The sequence below is a fragment of the Perca flavescens genome, chromosome 18 (genome assembly GCF_004354835.1).
Source record: "Perca flavescens isolate YP-PL-M2 chromosome 18, PFLA_1.0, whole genome shotgun sequence".
NCBI lineage: Eukaryota > Metazoa > Chordata > Actinopteri > Perciformes > Percidae > Perca > Perca flavescens.
In genome coordinates, this window is record NC_041348.1 from 14,671,162 (window position 1) to 14,684,572 (window position 13,411).

Consider the following 13,411-nt stretch of genomic DNA (forward strand, 5'->3'; position numbering starts at 1 on the left):
AACGTCAACCTATCGATATTGTGATGTTTGTTATGACAGCACGGGGGAAAAGGGTTGAGTATGTTACTTGGACCTTGGCCTTTCATGCTCAATCAAGTTCACTTCCACACAGTATCAAGTTCATCGCAGCAGGCAGTAAAACAGACGGCATGAAAGAGCTGAAAGAATTGGAAATAAAAAAAGATCCATGCAAGATGGATGAAAGAGAATATCCCATCAATGAACACAGAAGGGCATAATATAAAAGAACCACTGTAGCGTGGCATACCAAAATGTATTTAGTATGGTCTTTTAAAATGTCACGTGTGCCATTTTAAAAGCTCCGTATTAAAAAAAAGGCAACACATTATGGCTTTCCTAGGTCTTTTTTTTGTTTGTTTTTTAAGTGTGATGCAAACTGCTGCTTTAAACAGTTATTTCTTCCTAAAAAAGGAGCTGGTGAAGATCTTTTGTTTTGTTTTTTTATGTGGCAGATTATTATATTTGCATTCAATCCACACACATAATTACCATCACAAAACAAAGAGGACCTCCTAGCATCCAGAGCACTCACAGCTGTTAGTTGTTTTAGATTTACCATGGCCATTATTCAGGATGAATGGTCCCCGACACTAAATTACTACCATTCATCAAGCAGCATCCACAGCAGGCATTATGGACAGCTCGCATCTCTTTAGTGCAGTCTGCGAATACATCTGGCAAGCATCTTTAATTAACTTTTAAGCATTACAGGATGTCTGAATTTACTTCCAATGGTTGCATTGAAAGTGAACGGACTCCTAAATGTTTAGTAGCAGCACCTCGGTGGCAGAGAGTGGAGCAGTTGGGGAAATAGGAAGCCCATGCAGAGCAGCGCTACTGCAGACAGCAGTGGAAGTAGTAGAAGTGGTTATATCAGCATCTAGAGTTGGTTCAGGAATACTGCAGGCAGAAAGAGCTGAACAATAGCCAGAGCCTCTACTGAAAAGTACAGAAGCTATCTCCTCTTCAAGGCTCTACAGCAGCAAAACACACAAACAACCAAACGCACAGACACACACAGCAGAAGAGACAAAATGGTAGAGACCGAGAGAAAAGAAATCCCAAAACACAGCGTTAACCGAAGACATAAAAACACATACAGAGGAAGTATAGCATAAGTTAAATAAAGAGCGGCCATGCTTTGCATCTCCACCTCTTGTAATGATTATAGAAACCAGAACCAAATGAAACCGATTTGTTTAGGAGATCAGAAACCAGCGGAACGTCACATCGTAGACAGAACAGAATAAAACCCTACGGGAAAACGTATGTGTTGTAAAATGTGATGAGAGTCCAGCTTAAAAAAAAGGAATAAAAAATTCCTACAGAAGAAGAAAGACAAAAAAAACTACATAGTCCATCAAGTGATGAGTCATGAAAGGCCCACCATGGAAAAGCATCAAATGAGAATGCCCACGTGAGAGTAAGGAGAGACGACTCTGGGGTTTCTTTGGAAAAAAATTGTGTGCAACCATTTTGAAGCGCTGCAATTATCTGCAAAGAGAGGGCATTTCACCTGAACAATGTTTGGAAGTAAAATGCCCCATGGTTCTTTTCTGACACAAGATCATCCAGACAGACGTACCACATGCTGTTGCTGTTGAATACGTATCGTGGCGGGAGAGGAGGTGAGACGTTTCTCCCACTGGTTGGGCTGAGGAGGAGAGGGAGGTGGCGCCTCCATAAAGGAGCGTTTTAGCTGGCTAATGCTAGCTTGGTGTTTCAGAACGTCTTCCTGGGTCTTATCATGGTCCTAATGAGGGAGGGGAAGGGAAAAATGGGGGAGGGCGGGGTAAAGTGAAGAGTAAATGAGATAAGTATGGATACATGAGGGATGATGGGTGGTAGGGAAAATAGTGGTGGGATCAAATTTGGGATGTGGGGCACAGGTGGAAAGGGTAGGAGCATGGGATAGATGAAGGGAGAGGGATGAAGGAAGGAAGGAAGGAACAAAAGAAGGGAGAGGAGAGGAAAGAAAAAGCAATAGACAGGAGGAAGGAGACAGAAAAAAAATGAAATGATAATAGACGCATGAGTAAAGGCCCGGAGTAAAAAGGTTAAAAAGGAAAGATGGCAGGATGAATAGAAATTTAATTTAATGGGAGAAGGGAAAAATGAAAAGAGGAGGGAGCAAGGGAAAGAGAGAGGGGGAAGGATAAAAGAGGAGAGGGATGGGGAAATTTGGATCAACATAGGAACGTTAGTCTGTCAATCAGGAGGACGACAAGATGGATGCCGTGCCTCACTGCAGCCTCGTGTAAGGGGTCTGAAATAGTTTTTTGTTCAAATATCGATGTAAAAACTGAGTTCATAAGCACGCTGCAGTGAAACAGGGCCTCTCCAGCTTGAGGACTTCTCCTTAAAAATCAAGCCAGGAACAGCTGTGCAGACTGCAGAACATGGAGCCGATAGTGATGATCAGACTAACCTCCCTGCTTCACTGCATTTCCATGTCACCGTTTAACCATTATCAGTTAGTATCATTCAACACTATTGTCCGTCGCTTTCCCTCCTTAGGTTTCTTTTTCATCTCTCTGCCACTTTCTGTCACAAATACTACAGGATACAATCAGATACGGTTATTCGAAAATAAGACTATTTATAAAGGAGGTGGATCAGTATTTTCCTCAGAAATTGACTGATTGGGGCACAAACTAAGAAGAATTTTCCTCTTGAAATTGACTTTGTCTATAAAGATACTATGTAGACTACAGATACCAACTGGCATTGTATCACTATCAGCCCCACGTTGCATAAAAAGACATGTTGTTGTTTTAGTATGTTATCCACATCAGTTGACGCTGGCAGCCAAATCACCAGAAAACAGGAGGAAAGCTCCTCGTACGGGTTAGGGAGGCAGGGTTAGTCATGTTACACGCAGCTGCCTGGCATCAGTCAAACTCTTTGATCAATCAAAGATTGGAACAAGATTTTTTTTTTTTTTTTTTTTTTAAGTCCACAAAAACAGCATTCAACATGCACATAGCATGCATACAAGTTGGACACACGGCTGACCCTATTCACAAAGCAGCCATTGTGAACACTCCGCTTGGAAAAATCCTGCAAGAGAAAGTCTCAAGTGTACTGCTGTGTAGCAAGATACACATCAAATAAATATTTTGCATTTCAGAGTCAACACTGGACACATCTTAGTTGCCTTTTGGTGCACTCGCTGCGGTACATTCAGTACAACTCATTAGTATGTGGAGTTTCCAGGGAACATTGGTTATATCGCATGTGTCAAACTCAAGGCCCGAGGGCCAAATCCAGCCCCTCACAAGTTTTGATCCGGCCCGCATATCAATTAATGTTCACGATAGATTTGGATGTTTGACTTTGATTACATAAAAGCATGTCAATAAACTCTACATGTCAGGCCCCTGATGGGATTCTTATTTCCAAGTGTGGCCCTTAGTGAAGTTGAATTTGACACCCCTGGGTTATATGGATAACCTGCAGTTTAACATACCCGATCTGATCAATTTGAGCAAGATTGCTACTGATCTAATGACCGTTAAATGTAGCAGACCTTCGAATTGGCCAATGAAATCAAAGCAATGAGCTAAACGATGCTAAAAACGTTTCGTAGAGAGATGGGGGGACTGTGAGAATTCTCTGTGGGTCTGTCCCTTTCAAATTTCAGTTATTTGATTAATTGTTGATACAACAGTATGAGTGCAGTTTTAAGTGACACTTTTTTTTTTTTTCTTCCCAAATATCACTCATGACAACGTTCTCAGTGAAATTTCCAAGCCTGTGTGTTCAAAATGGCTGCCATGTAAAATAGGACGATTAGCATTGAAATCATTTAATACCAAAACATTTTCAATCATACTATAATAAAAAAGGCAAAAAAGCTGGAATTGATTGTAAACTTGACACACAAACATCCACACACATGAACACACGCAGGCATGCAACAGAGCCTGAGAGTGCGAGAGGGCAGCAGTCTTGTACAGTATAGTACAGTTCAGAGGAAGCTGTAGTTCTGATGGCGTCAGAGTACACAGAAACATGTAGTTCTTATGTTCAGCCATCAGACGACGCCAGTACCAACCTCCAACATTAAATTACTGTGCCTCACATAAATATTGTCCCCATGCACTCTCATTGGACTCTGTAAGGCAGACATACAGTAAAAAAATGAAATAGAGAAAATGTATTTAAAAAATGTAAATAGTTATTTTTGTTGTTTTGACTCTACAAAATAAAACAAAATCATTCATTCACCGACACAAAAAATCATTATCATTGAATGAAATAAATGGCAAATTATTAAATAATTCATAATCAAATAAATAAATTGAAGTATAGATTAAAATTAAAAACAAAAATAAGGGGGGACACAGCCAACATGTCTCAAACTGTGATGAAGGCTGGAAGATGGGTACAAGCACAAATTAACAACATTTTGGCATTATTCATTGAATGTAATGATGCTCACACTCGTACCCATCTTAACACATACACAATCCAACAGACATTTAGGCTACTCAAACCAACTAAACCCCAACGGGCTTTCAGCGAAACCCAAAAATGATGATGAAGCCAAGATATGAACCAGACACTAAACTGAATCTGTGAAGCCATAAGCAACAGTAGTGCAACCGAAAGTGAGGACTCGGGGTGAAAGTGCCCATTCAGAATCAGTTTTTACACCCAGACCCAATCTGGAAATAAAGAGTATTATTACCGACATATTTATAACAGTGTATCACAAGTTGTCAATGTAAATATTCAGATGGGTTTGTTTTTGTACAAATTCCAGATTGGGTCTGTAGTAGCTGAGAAATGCAAAAACGGACTCTGTATCATCAGGTTAGGGCAACTTCACCCTAAAAGAGACGTGAACCAAAACCACAAACCAAACCAACGCGTGCCGAGCAAATGATTGACAGACCAAATGAGAAAACAATCAAACGAGTGACCAATAAAAATATGTGTGAACCTGAGAGAGGGCGAGCTCACTGGCTCCAAGTGACTGTTGATGGGGGTAAAGTCAGGGAGAGAGTAAGGACAGGTTAGGTTTACTGCATGTGTGCTCCACTACACCGTTAAAAGCATTTCTATTAAATATCTATAAAAAAAAAACACCTATACACAAAATGTCTTATTATTCCTGCGTTATTCTCCCGAGAATTTGAAAAGCATGCTGGGTAAAGACAGACCCTACAGACCTGGGTGGGCGTGGCTTCCGCATCACTAGGGCTCAAGTCCACCTCCTTAACCTTCAATGTCGTTGTCAAGGACGACGGCAGTCATGACAATATGAGGAGGGTAGGGGCACGAAGAAAGAAAAATGTGAAATGGATGATGGGAAAAGCTACTTTCTCCCCCCCCCCTCCTGAGCAACCTATCAGGGAGCGCTACTCTGCACCACAGGAGCGCTACGGTGATACGAGTCTGAGAGGGTCAATAAAGGGAGGCGGCAGCTGCTACGGACTGTTCTCTTACATTACAAAAAGATTCACACTCTGCGTCGAAGTACATTTCTATCATATGATACACATACAGTTAAGTTTTTCCTAAACAACTTTTTTTATGTACAGAAATCCTTTCTGGAAAAAAAAAAAAAAAAAGCTGACGAGTTTACAATACTGTGTTCAGAGGGTGTCCGAAACCAAGTCAGATCCACTGTATCTATCTGTAAGTAAAATGCTACCACTAATAAAGTTTTTCTTTTTTTAGGACACGGATGCTACTTTGTATTCAAAGAGGACAACTATGGAACTATTCTCTGGGTGTATGATGTAGACTTATAGTTCATCTGGAAATGAGCAGAACATGGAAGTATTCTTTACAACCTGCCTTTTGATCACATTTCTGTTCCATCTGCATCCACAGCTTCATTCGACCGGGAGAACCACCTAAATGTCCTTATAGGTTTGACTTAAAATAAAGCGACTAACGGACAGGGGTTGAGGAGGGAGTCACAGTAAGTGTAACACTGTTTATTCTTAACATTCATTAGCAATACTATACAGACAAATAAGCTTTTAGTGCTATGGGGTTGAGGCGGTTACTTTGACCTATCCTGGGTTTATATCTGCATGTACAGTTATAACATCTAATATACAACTAATATTTCTCTGCACTACAAAAGGCAAAATCCAGCAAGTGTAAATTCAGTCAATACCAAAATTAGTTTCTTGCTGAAGTGCTTCTTTATCTTGCATATGACCAATTTAAACCATTATGTCACGTCATTTGATGAGTGGGACATTCATCTGCTGATCTCAAACACAGAGGGGGTGCCTTTTTGAGCATGACACCTAATAAAGACTCCTTTTAAAAAGAACCCATCAAATGTTTGAAACAGCTCTCAAAATGTGTTCTGCGCATCGCTAAAAGTTATGCATGTTGCCGTGCTGCAACACTCCTTTACTAACAGTCCCTGTAAAGTATTTAAATAACTTAATATACCTAATAGATCTTTTCTGTATATTAACATAATAATAGTTTCTCCATTTCAACATCGCTTATCCTTTATAAACTCTGAGTTTTAATACTTTGTTTAATCTTACTTATTCTAATCTTTGTTCTTTATTATAAACAATACAATGGGGGTGCAGGGATGGTAAGGGTGGAAGGGTGCAGGGATGGTAAGGGTGGAAGGGTGCAGGGATGTTAAGGGTGGAAGGGCGCAGGCATGGTAAGCAAAAAGAAAATATGGAGGGAAAGGAGGTGACTGGGCTCTTTGTACAGACATACAGTTTACACATTAAAAGAAAGAGGAGGTAAAAAGGCGAGGGGAATGGAAGAGGGGTTTGAAAGGCGTATCGTTTGTATTTATGCAGCAGGATCGCACATCTCTGGTGTCCAGATAGCACTCGTGTGAGCGTGGTGCCTGATCCGGGGAGGGGTGTGTGTCGGTGTGAGACGAGAGCCTAACTGATCCTCAGACTGATCGTTAGGCGTTTCAGCGATGAATGTTGGCAAAACGGCCTTTCGTTGACTGGAGACCACGTTCTCCAGGTAACACAGGGTCAGGCCGAGGGGCGTGGCTAAAATCAGGGCCAAGACCAACGACTGGCTGGCTGTCAGCATCACAGCCAATAGGAAGACAACTAGCAGGCAGGGCAGGAACAGAGGGGAAGGATTTAGGAGGTAGCGGTGTATGGATGGGGTTAGAATAGGGCAAGAGAGGGAGGAGAGAGGGGAGCAAGAGGGGACAGAAAAGACATGAGAGGCCAGAGAAGAGAAAGAGGGGAGAGAGGAAAAGGAAGAGACAACTGGGGGACAGGTAAGAGATGAAATTGACGGCAATTGTAGTTGTGTTGGGTGCCAAAGAACAGCAGGAACCAAATTGAGGACTTTAGTAGGCAGATATCTCCTAATAAATGCCAAAAAACAAATCAATTGTAACGCCAAACCGTTACGAATTTGACATAATCTGGGTGTAACGATACATTTGTGGTCACTGACTGGCACCGCTGACTTGGAAGTGAGCTTGGACACGGTGGACGTAAAAAAGCTAAATTTCTTTGTTAATCCTGAAAGTAGCTTTGTGGGCAGACACCGGTTTTCATTCTTCCCCCAAATGGAGAGAAAACAGAGGATGAAAGAAACATATTTAACCACACCCCTCAGCGAGAACCAGCTCCACCAATTTGGTAATCCGGCTGACTCTCTGGCGTCAGCCTGGCAGCCCTCCTCAACTTGGAAAACCTCTGAACCGCATGTGTGGGGGCTTGTGATTGGGCAAGAGGCTGGAGGGCTTTGTGCGAGCTGTTCAAGATCAGCCGACAGCTGATCGGAGAAAAGAGAGAAGGTGTTTGAGGGGAGGGCCCACAGTGTGTGCGAGGCGGCCGCGTCGTCGAGGACGTCGTCGTCTTCGGAAATGTCTGACAGGCCGTGGTCGAGCTCAGAGATCGTGTCAAGGGAAGGGGGGAGGGAGGAGAGGGAGGAGGATGAGGAGAAGGAGAGAGGAAACATGAAGATTGACTGATGGAGGTGGAATGCAGGAGGGAAGAGAACACACAACAACGACAACAACAACAGAGTGGGTGGGAAAAGAAAAGAGAGACCCGTATACACACACACACACATCCACAAAGTGTAGCAGCGAGCAGTGAAGAAGTAAAATAAGTTACACATAAAACCAAAACAACCGACACAATGTGCATTAAAAATATCATTTCATTTTTGTTTTCATGAAATGATGAAAACAATGACAGCATGCAAGAAGGGTAGTGAACAAAGCAACAAAAAGGAGGGAGTGTGTGAATGAAAAAGGAGAGAGGGAAAGAGATATAACATTAGTCAGTGAACACCACACCAAAAACAGGTTCAAAGTGAACATAGCAGGGTTGAGCACAGTGCAGAGTACAGTTGTGTGCAGAAACTGTGCCAAACGGGGGCGCCACCACTGGACGAAGGCTAAGACAAGAGGTCAATTCCACAGTGCTGGGGTGTGAGCGCGGGCAGAGAGGAGAAAAGGGAACGTGGGGAGAAGGGGGGTGGAACAGGAAGCATGCATAACATACAGTAATACTCTATAAAGTAGTAGGCAGAGTCCCACCAGTGGACATAGATCGGTGCTAAGGTACAGGACACTCTTCAGTGGACAGCAGTGCCATTAGATGTTGAGTCAAATCGTGTACACCTGCCTGGCAGGCAGCCTATAATAGCCACTGTAAAATAATATTAATGTTAAGATCCAAAAGGAAACCACTGAGACGAAAATAATCCTATTCATCTGCATAGCACTAAACGGAGACGTGAAACTTTCTCCGTCAGCCTTTTCGGTCAGTGTACCCGCTTTCACCCGCGCACAAATTCACAGCTTATGGTCCTAGAGGAGGCAAAGTTAAGTATCTACATGATCCTGTGAAAACAGAAACAACATTAGCATAGGTCTCTTATCGTCAAGGTGATTTGAAGTCTCGGTAGTAACCAGATAAAAAAAAAAAAAAAAAAAAAACAGCAAGCCTCCCAAAACCCCTGGTACTTTGCATGGTCCCAAAGGTATATATATGGTATATATCAGCTATTCATAAAACTTCTGTTGCCAATTCTTCCTCAATCACTGCCAGAGTACCGGCTTTATGAGGCGTTGGGGTTGGAGTAGAAATAACATCAACCTTGGTTTACCATTTTGTTGTGCTAACACAAATTCAAGCTACAACTCTGTCTGTCCTCACGTGTGTACAACTTCAGATGTGAGACGAGCCTGCAGTGAGACGAGCCTGCAGTGAGACGGCTGCGTGGTTCCTCGTGTGTTTACCACATACTAAAAATATTAGTATACCAACCCAGGAGAAATGCATGTTGTGTTAGAAAAAAAAAAAAAAAAAAAAAAAAAAAAAAAAAAAAAAAAAAGACTTGACTTTTACACAGTCTTAAGGACACGTGAATATAAAATGAAGCTAAGAGATGCTTGCATACATACTAGGACGAGCCTAAAAGTGTCCCAGCTAGACAGACACGTTGATTTTCCGTCACCCACGTGCATAATGTCTCTCTCTTTGATACACAAACACATAAACAGTTCCTGTGGCAAAACATGGCCTCCCAGTGAAAATAGAATAAAGAACTGACTTGCTGTCTACATTGATATACATCCCCACCCCCCTTCTGTCCACACACACACACACACACACACACACACACACACACACACACACACACACACACACACACACACACACACACACACACACACACACACACACACACACACCTTAGAGTCAGAGTGGAGCTCCAGGTGGGGCTCACGTCCATTCTCAGATGAGGCTTCAGTTATGTTGATCACCGGCGCTAAGGGATGAGAAACACAAACAAAATACACTGATAAAAACAAAACAAAAAATAAAACAACAAGTTTCAACTTCTCTACACTTTAACGCACAATAAAAACTGTGCGATTCTTTCACTGGCAGCTAAAGTGTGTACTTGTTCAGTTGAAGATCACGGGTTTGTTGGTCACACTTTCTACACATGGTCAGACTGCAGCTAATGTTGAAGCTGTTGTGGTCAGTTCAACTTTTCACACACTGTGCTTTGGTATTTAAATACTAGGGCTGCTCTCTCTTAGTCGATTAATCGACTAATCGGTCATTTTGGTCTTAGTCAACTTAGATTTCTTTAGTCGATTAGTCATGTTTGATGCTTTTTTTCATGCTGAATGACTTATTTCCAAGAAACGTATGAGCACATCTCTGGTAAACACAAGAATTAAAGTGGTGCTTTTGCAGGACTCTTTGCGCAGAAACACAGATTTACAGATCTGTCGATTAATTCAACTAATCAATTAGTCGATACAATTGAATGAGTGTTAGTCGACTAAGAATTTCTTTAATCGAGCGCAGCCCTATTAAATACTTTGAATTTGGGGTACAAAACTGCAACAACTTTACAAGGATGTTGGCTTGCAGTGGAAAGATGCATCCAGCAGGGGGAGATGTGAGACCCTGGAAGAACCTGACACTGAAACAGCACTGCACGGCTGCATGAGGTGGAATCTGTAAGCCCAAACCGGAAAACCACAAAAAAACGGTGTGTACTGTTTTTCCCAAACAACAAAATGTGTATCTGATCTGACAATGCCTCATTTAAAATATTACTGAGCAACAATCTTTTGCAGAAATTAAGAAGATACGAGTCCAAGTTCAATGAGTAAATGTGATCACTGCTCAGCACTCCCTCTCTCTGCCATGACAGACTGTGTTTATCTAAGTCCTGTATTTCTTTTGGTGAGGGATTTTTTTTCTTTTTAGATACACAAAATTTTTTTCTTTCCATCCCTTTCTCTCACACTGTGACAGGAAACATATACTGCAGCTATTTCCTGTATCAGGTTGGACACTAGCTTTTTACAGACGCACGCGCAAATCCCCCATCCACGGCCCCACTTCCATCTGCTCGTCATTCCTCCCACTCCTCTTTTTGTCCGTCCGTCCATTCACAAAACATTTTTAAGAGTGAATGCCATCTTTCTGCATCTCTTTTTGGGTTGAGCGTGTGAGTGGGTTACCTCCATCCAGACTGCGGCTGATACGTTTGGATGAGGTGCGTTCAAAGTTGGGTGCAGGTCGGTCTATGAGGGAGCTGGCCACGCGGGTCTGTGCCTGGGTACGCCCGCTGTAACGGAACTTGGAGCCCAGAGTCAAGAAGCGGGCCTTGGCGGGAGGTTCTGGAGCGTTTAACCTACAGACGAGGGAGGGAGGGAGGGAGAAAGATGGGGAAATGTGACTTTTAAAACATTTTACTTCACAATACAATTTAACGTTCACATCTGCATGCACAAGAGAGGCAAAGATTGTTTTCAGGCAACAACAGGATATTAAAGCTTATTCCTCTCATCTCTTACACACACACACACACACACACACACACACACACACACACACACACACACACACACACACACACACACACACACACACACACACACACACACACACACACACACACACACACACACTCTCGCGGCAACTACAAACACAACAATGATGAGCACCTGGTTCATCTTTTGTGTGTGTGTATTAGTGTGTATGTATTGCCCCGGGCATCAGACTGGTTCAACAACCACAAGATACACACTCTGAGTCCCAACATATTCTCTGAAAAGAGACCCACCTAGCCTTTTGTTGAGTCTGATAAAGCACACTATCCTTCATTAAGCATTAACTAACCAGCTGTTTTACCCTAAACCTAAACTCCAGACCGGCAATCTGTGAAATCCATGAGCATACACAGGACAGTGTGTATATCTACCTGAAGAAACTGTGATTCTCCACACAGACTTTCCACAGCCTTTTGGCAGATCGATGATTCTGGAGTTTGAATCCCACCGTGCTCTCAAACTGCTCCGTCTATCACAGAAACATATGAAACAACAGAAATGATGACATTTTTATTAACCGCAGAATAAACTACCTCAAAACAATACAGTATTTTAGGAGCACTCCGTTATGTTGACACTACAGAGAGTATTTACAGCCTGTGTGTGTGCGCGCGCGTGTGTACAGTATGTATGGGTACATACCTCTCCTGGCCTGATCTTAATGTAGAAGTTGTTCCTCTTGTATGAAATCTTGAGGATTTTGGGCCAAGCGAAACGATTTATCCGGAGCCTGTCTTTGTAAACCAGGAGTCCGTTGGCGCACACACCTAGCATGATGTCCACACCCTCAGAGTCCTGGAATAGTCGAGATTCAAACAAAAACAACATTTTATTATCCATTTTTATCTGTGGAACATCTGTATATGCGGCCTGGTTGTCTAAATCAGATCATAATACTGTACATCAATTGATTTATAAAGTAGTCAATTAACACACACACACACACACACGCACGCACGCACGCACACACACCCCAACTGTGAACCTCTAACATGGTTAGCGCACAGACTAACTTACTGACAAAGCTTTTAAGTCCAAGGCCATCTGGTAATGGGAAGGCAGCTATTGATTACAGTAGTAAAATCTGTTGGACGAATGGAGGATGCAATATGTGGACAATGGACCGTTTGCCTGGGAAACACAACCACGTCACATGGCCTTGACATGCCATCAGCTGCTCATCGATCTCTGTGCTTTTACTAGATACATTTTAGCACTTTGTTCTTGGACAAACGGACACAATGGATGCAGTAGGAAAACCATTCCCCCCCCCTCCCATTTGCTTTTTTGTTATTTCTGTGAGCAAACAACGCATCTTCAGTGACTGAAGCAAGTAGTGCAAGATTACTTGTGACAAAATGGTGAATCCAGAAATACATCAACTCCTCAGTGTGTGACAGCGAGTTGACATGCACAATACCAGGACCCCGAAACTGAAGCAACTCATGGGAATTCAGACATCTTTACTTTTATTATTTGTATCTGTGCTTTTCTTACTGGGACATGTCAAAATGTCTTCCGTGAGAAGGGTCTTTTACAATAACGCATCCATAAACATATACATGGCCTGTTGCAGAGATTTTTTTTTTTTTTTTTTTTTTTTTTTTAATTTCCACCAGCAAAACAGACATCGCATATCACAAAATGTATTGGGTGAAAAATACTTTTTATTATGACTATTTAAATCTTAATTGCAAATTGGGAAATTTCTATCAGAATGGTTCAAATGTGTCAAATTGTATTTCTATTAAACATACAGAAGTGCATGTGTGTTTGTTAAATATCATCCTGATAAAATAGTATTTGACATCTAGTATTTTAAAAAAAGGTTTCTCTAGGGGCCTTGGGGTCTTGAAATGTCCACAAGAAATTAATGGTGCAGGGCAGAAAATAGATCTCTGCCCCTTGAATTCCCACAACTTTGGTATGCCAGAAAAAAGGATTTGCAACATTTGAAACACTCTCTGCTGCTCTCATCTTTTCCCCTGGTTCCCTCTCGGTGTTGCAAAACAAGTGGAGCATGCTCTTAAAGGGGACTCATCT

At 42.1% G+C, this 13,411-nt stretch overlaps 1 protein-coding gene across 8 annotated transcripts in view; it reads right to left on the reverse strand.

The window, feature by feature from the left end:
- Nucleotides 1–13,411, reverse strand: part of epb41l2 (erythrocyte membrane protein band 4.1 like 2) — a 52,004-nt gene that overhangs the window by 8,701 nt on the left and 29,892 nt on the right. For 3 of the 8 annotated variants that reach the window (XM_028604407.1, XM_028604403.1, XM_028604400.1), the window contains exons 11-17: nt 12,011–12,163; nt 11,740–11,837; nt 10,997–11,169; nt 9,704–9,780; nt 5,199–5,249; nt 4,970–5,002; nt 1,607–1,774 (exon numbers count right to left, since the gene is read on the reverse strand). In XM_028604407.1, the coding sequence (XP_028460208.1) occupies nt 1,607–1,774; nt 4,970–5,002; nt 5,199–5,249; nt 9,704–9,780; nt 10,997–11,169; nt 11,740–11,837; nt 12,011–12,163 (753 nt within the window). Of the gene's footprint in view, nt 1–1,606; nt 1,775–4,078; nt 4,139–4,969; nt 5,003–5,198; nt 5,250–9,703; nt 9,781–10,996; nt 11,170–11,739; nt 11,838–12,010; nt 12,164–13,411 lie in introns of all 8 variants that reach the window. The other 5 variants (XM_028604406.1, XM_028604405.1, XM_028604401.1 and 2 more) reach the window with 4 other exon arrangements.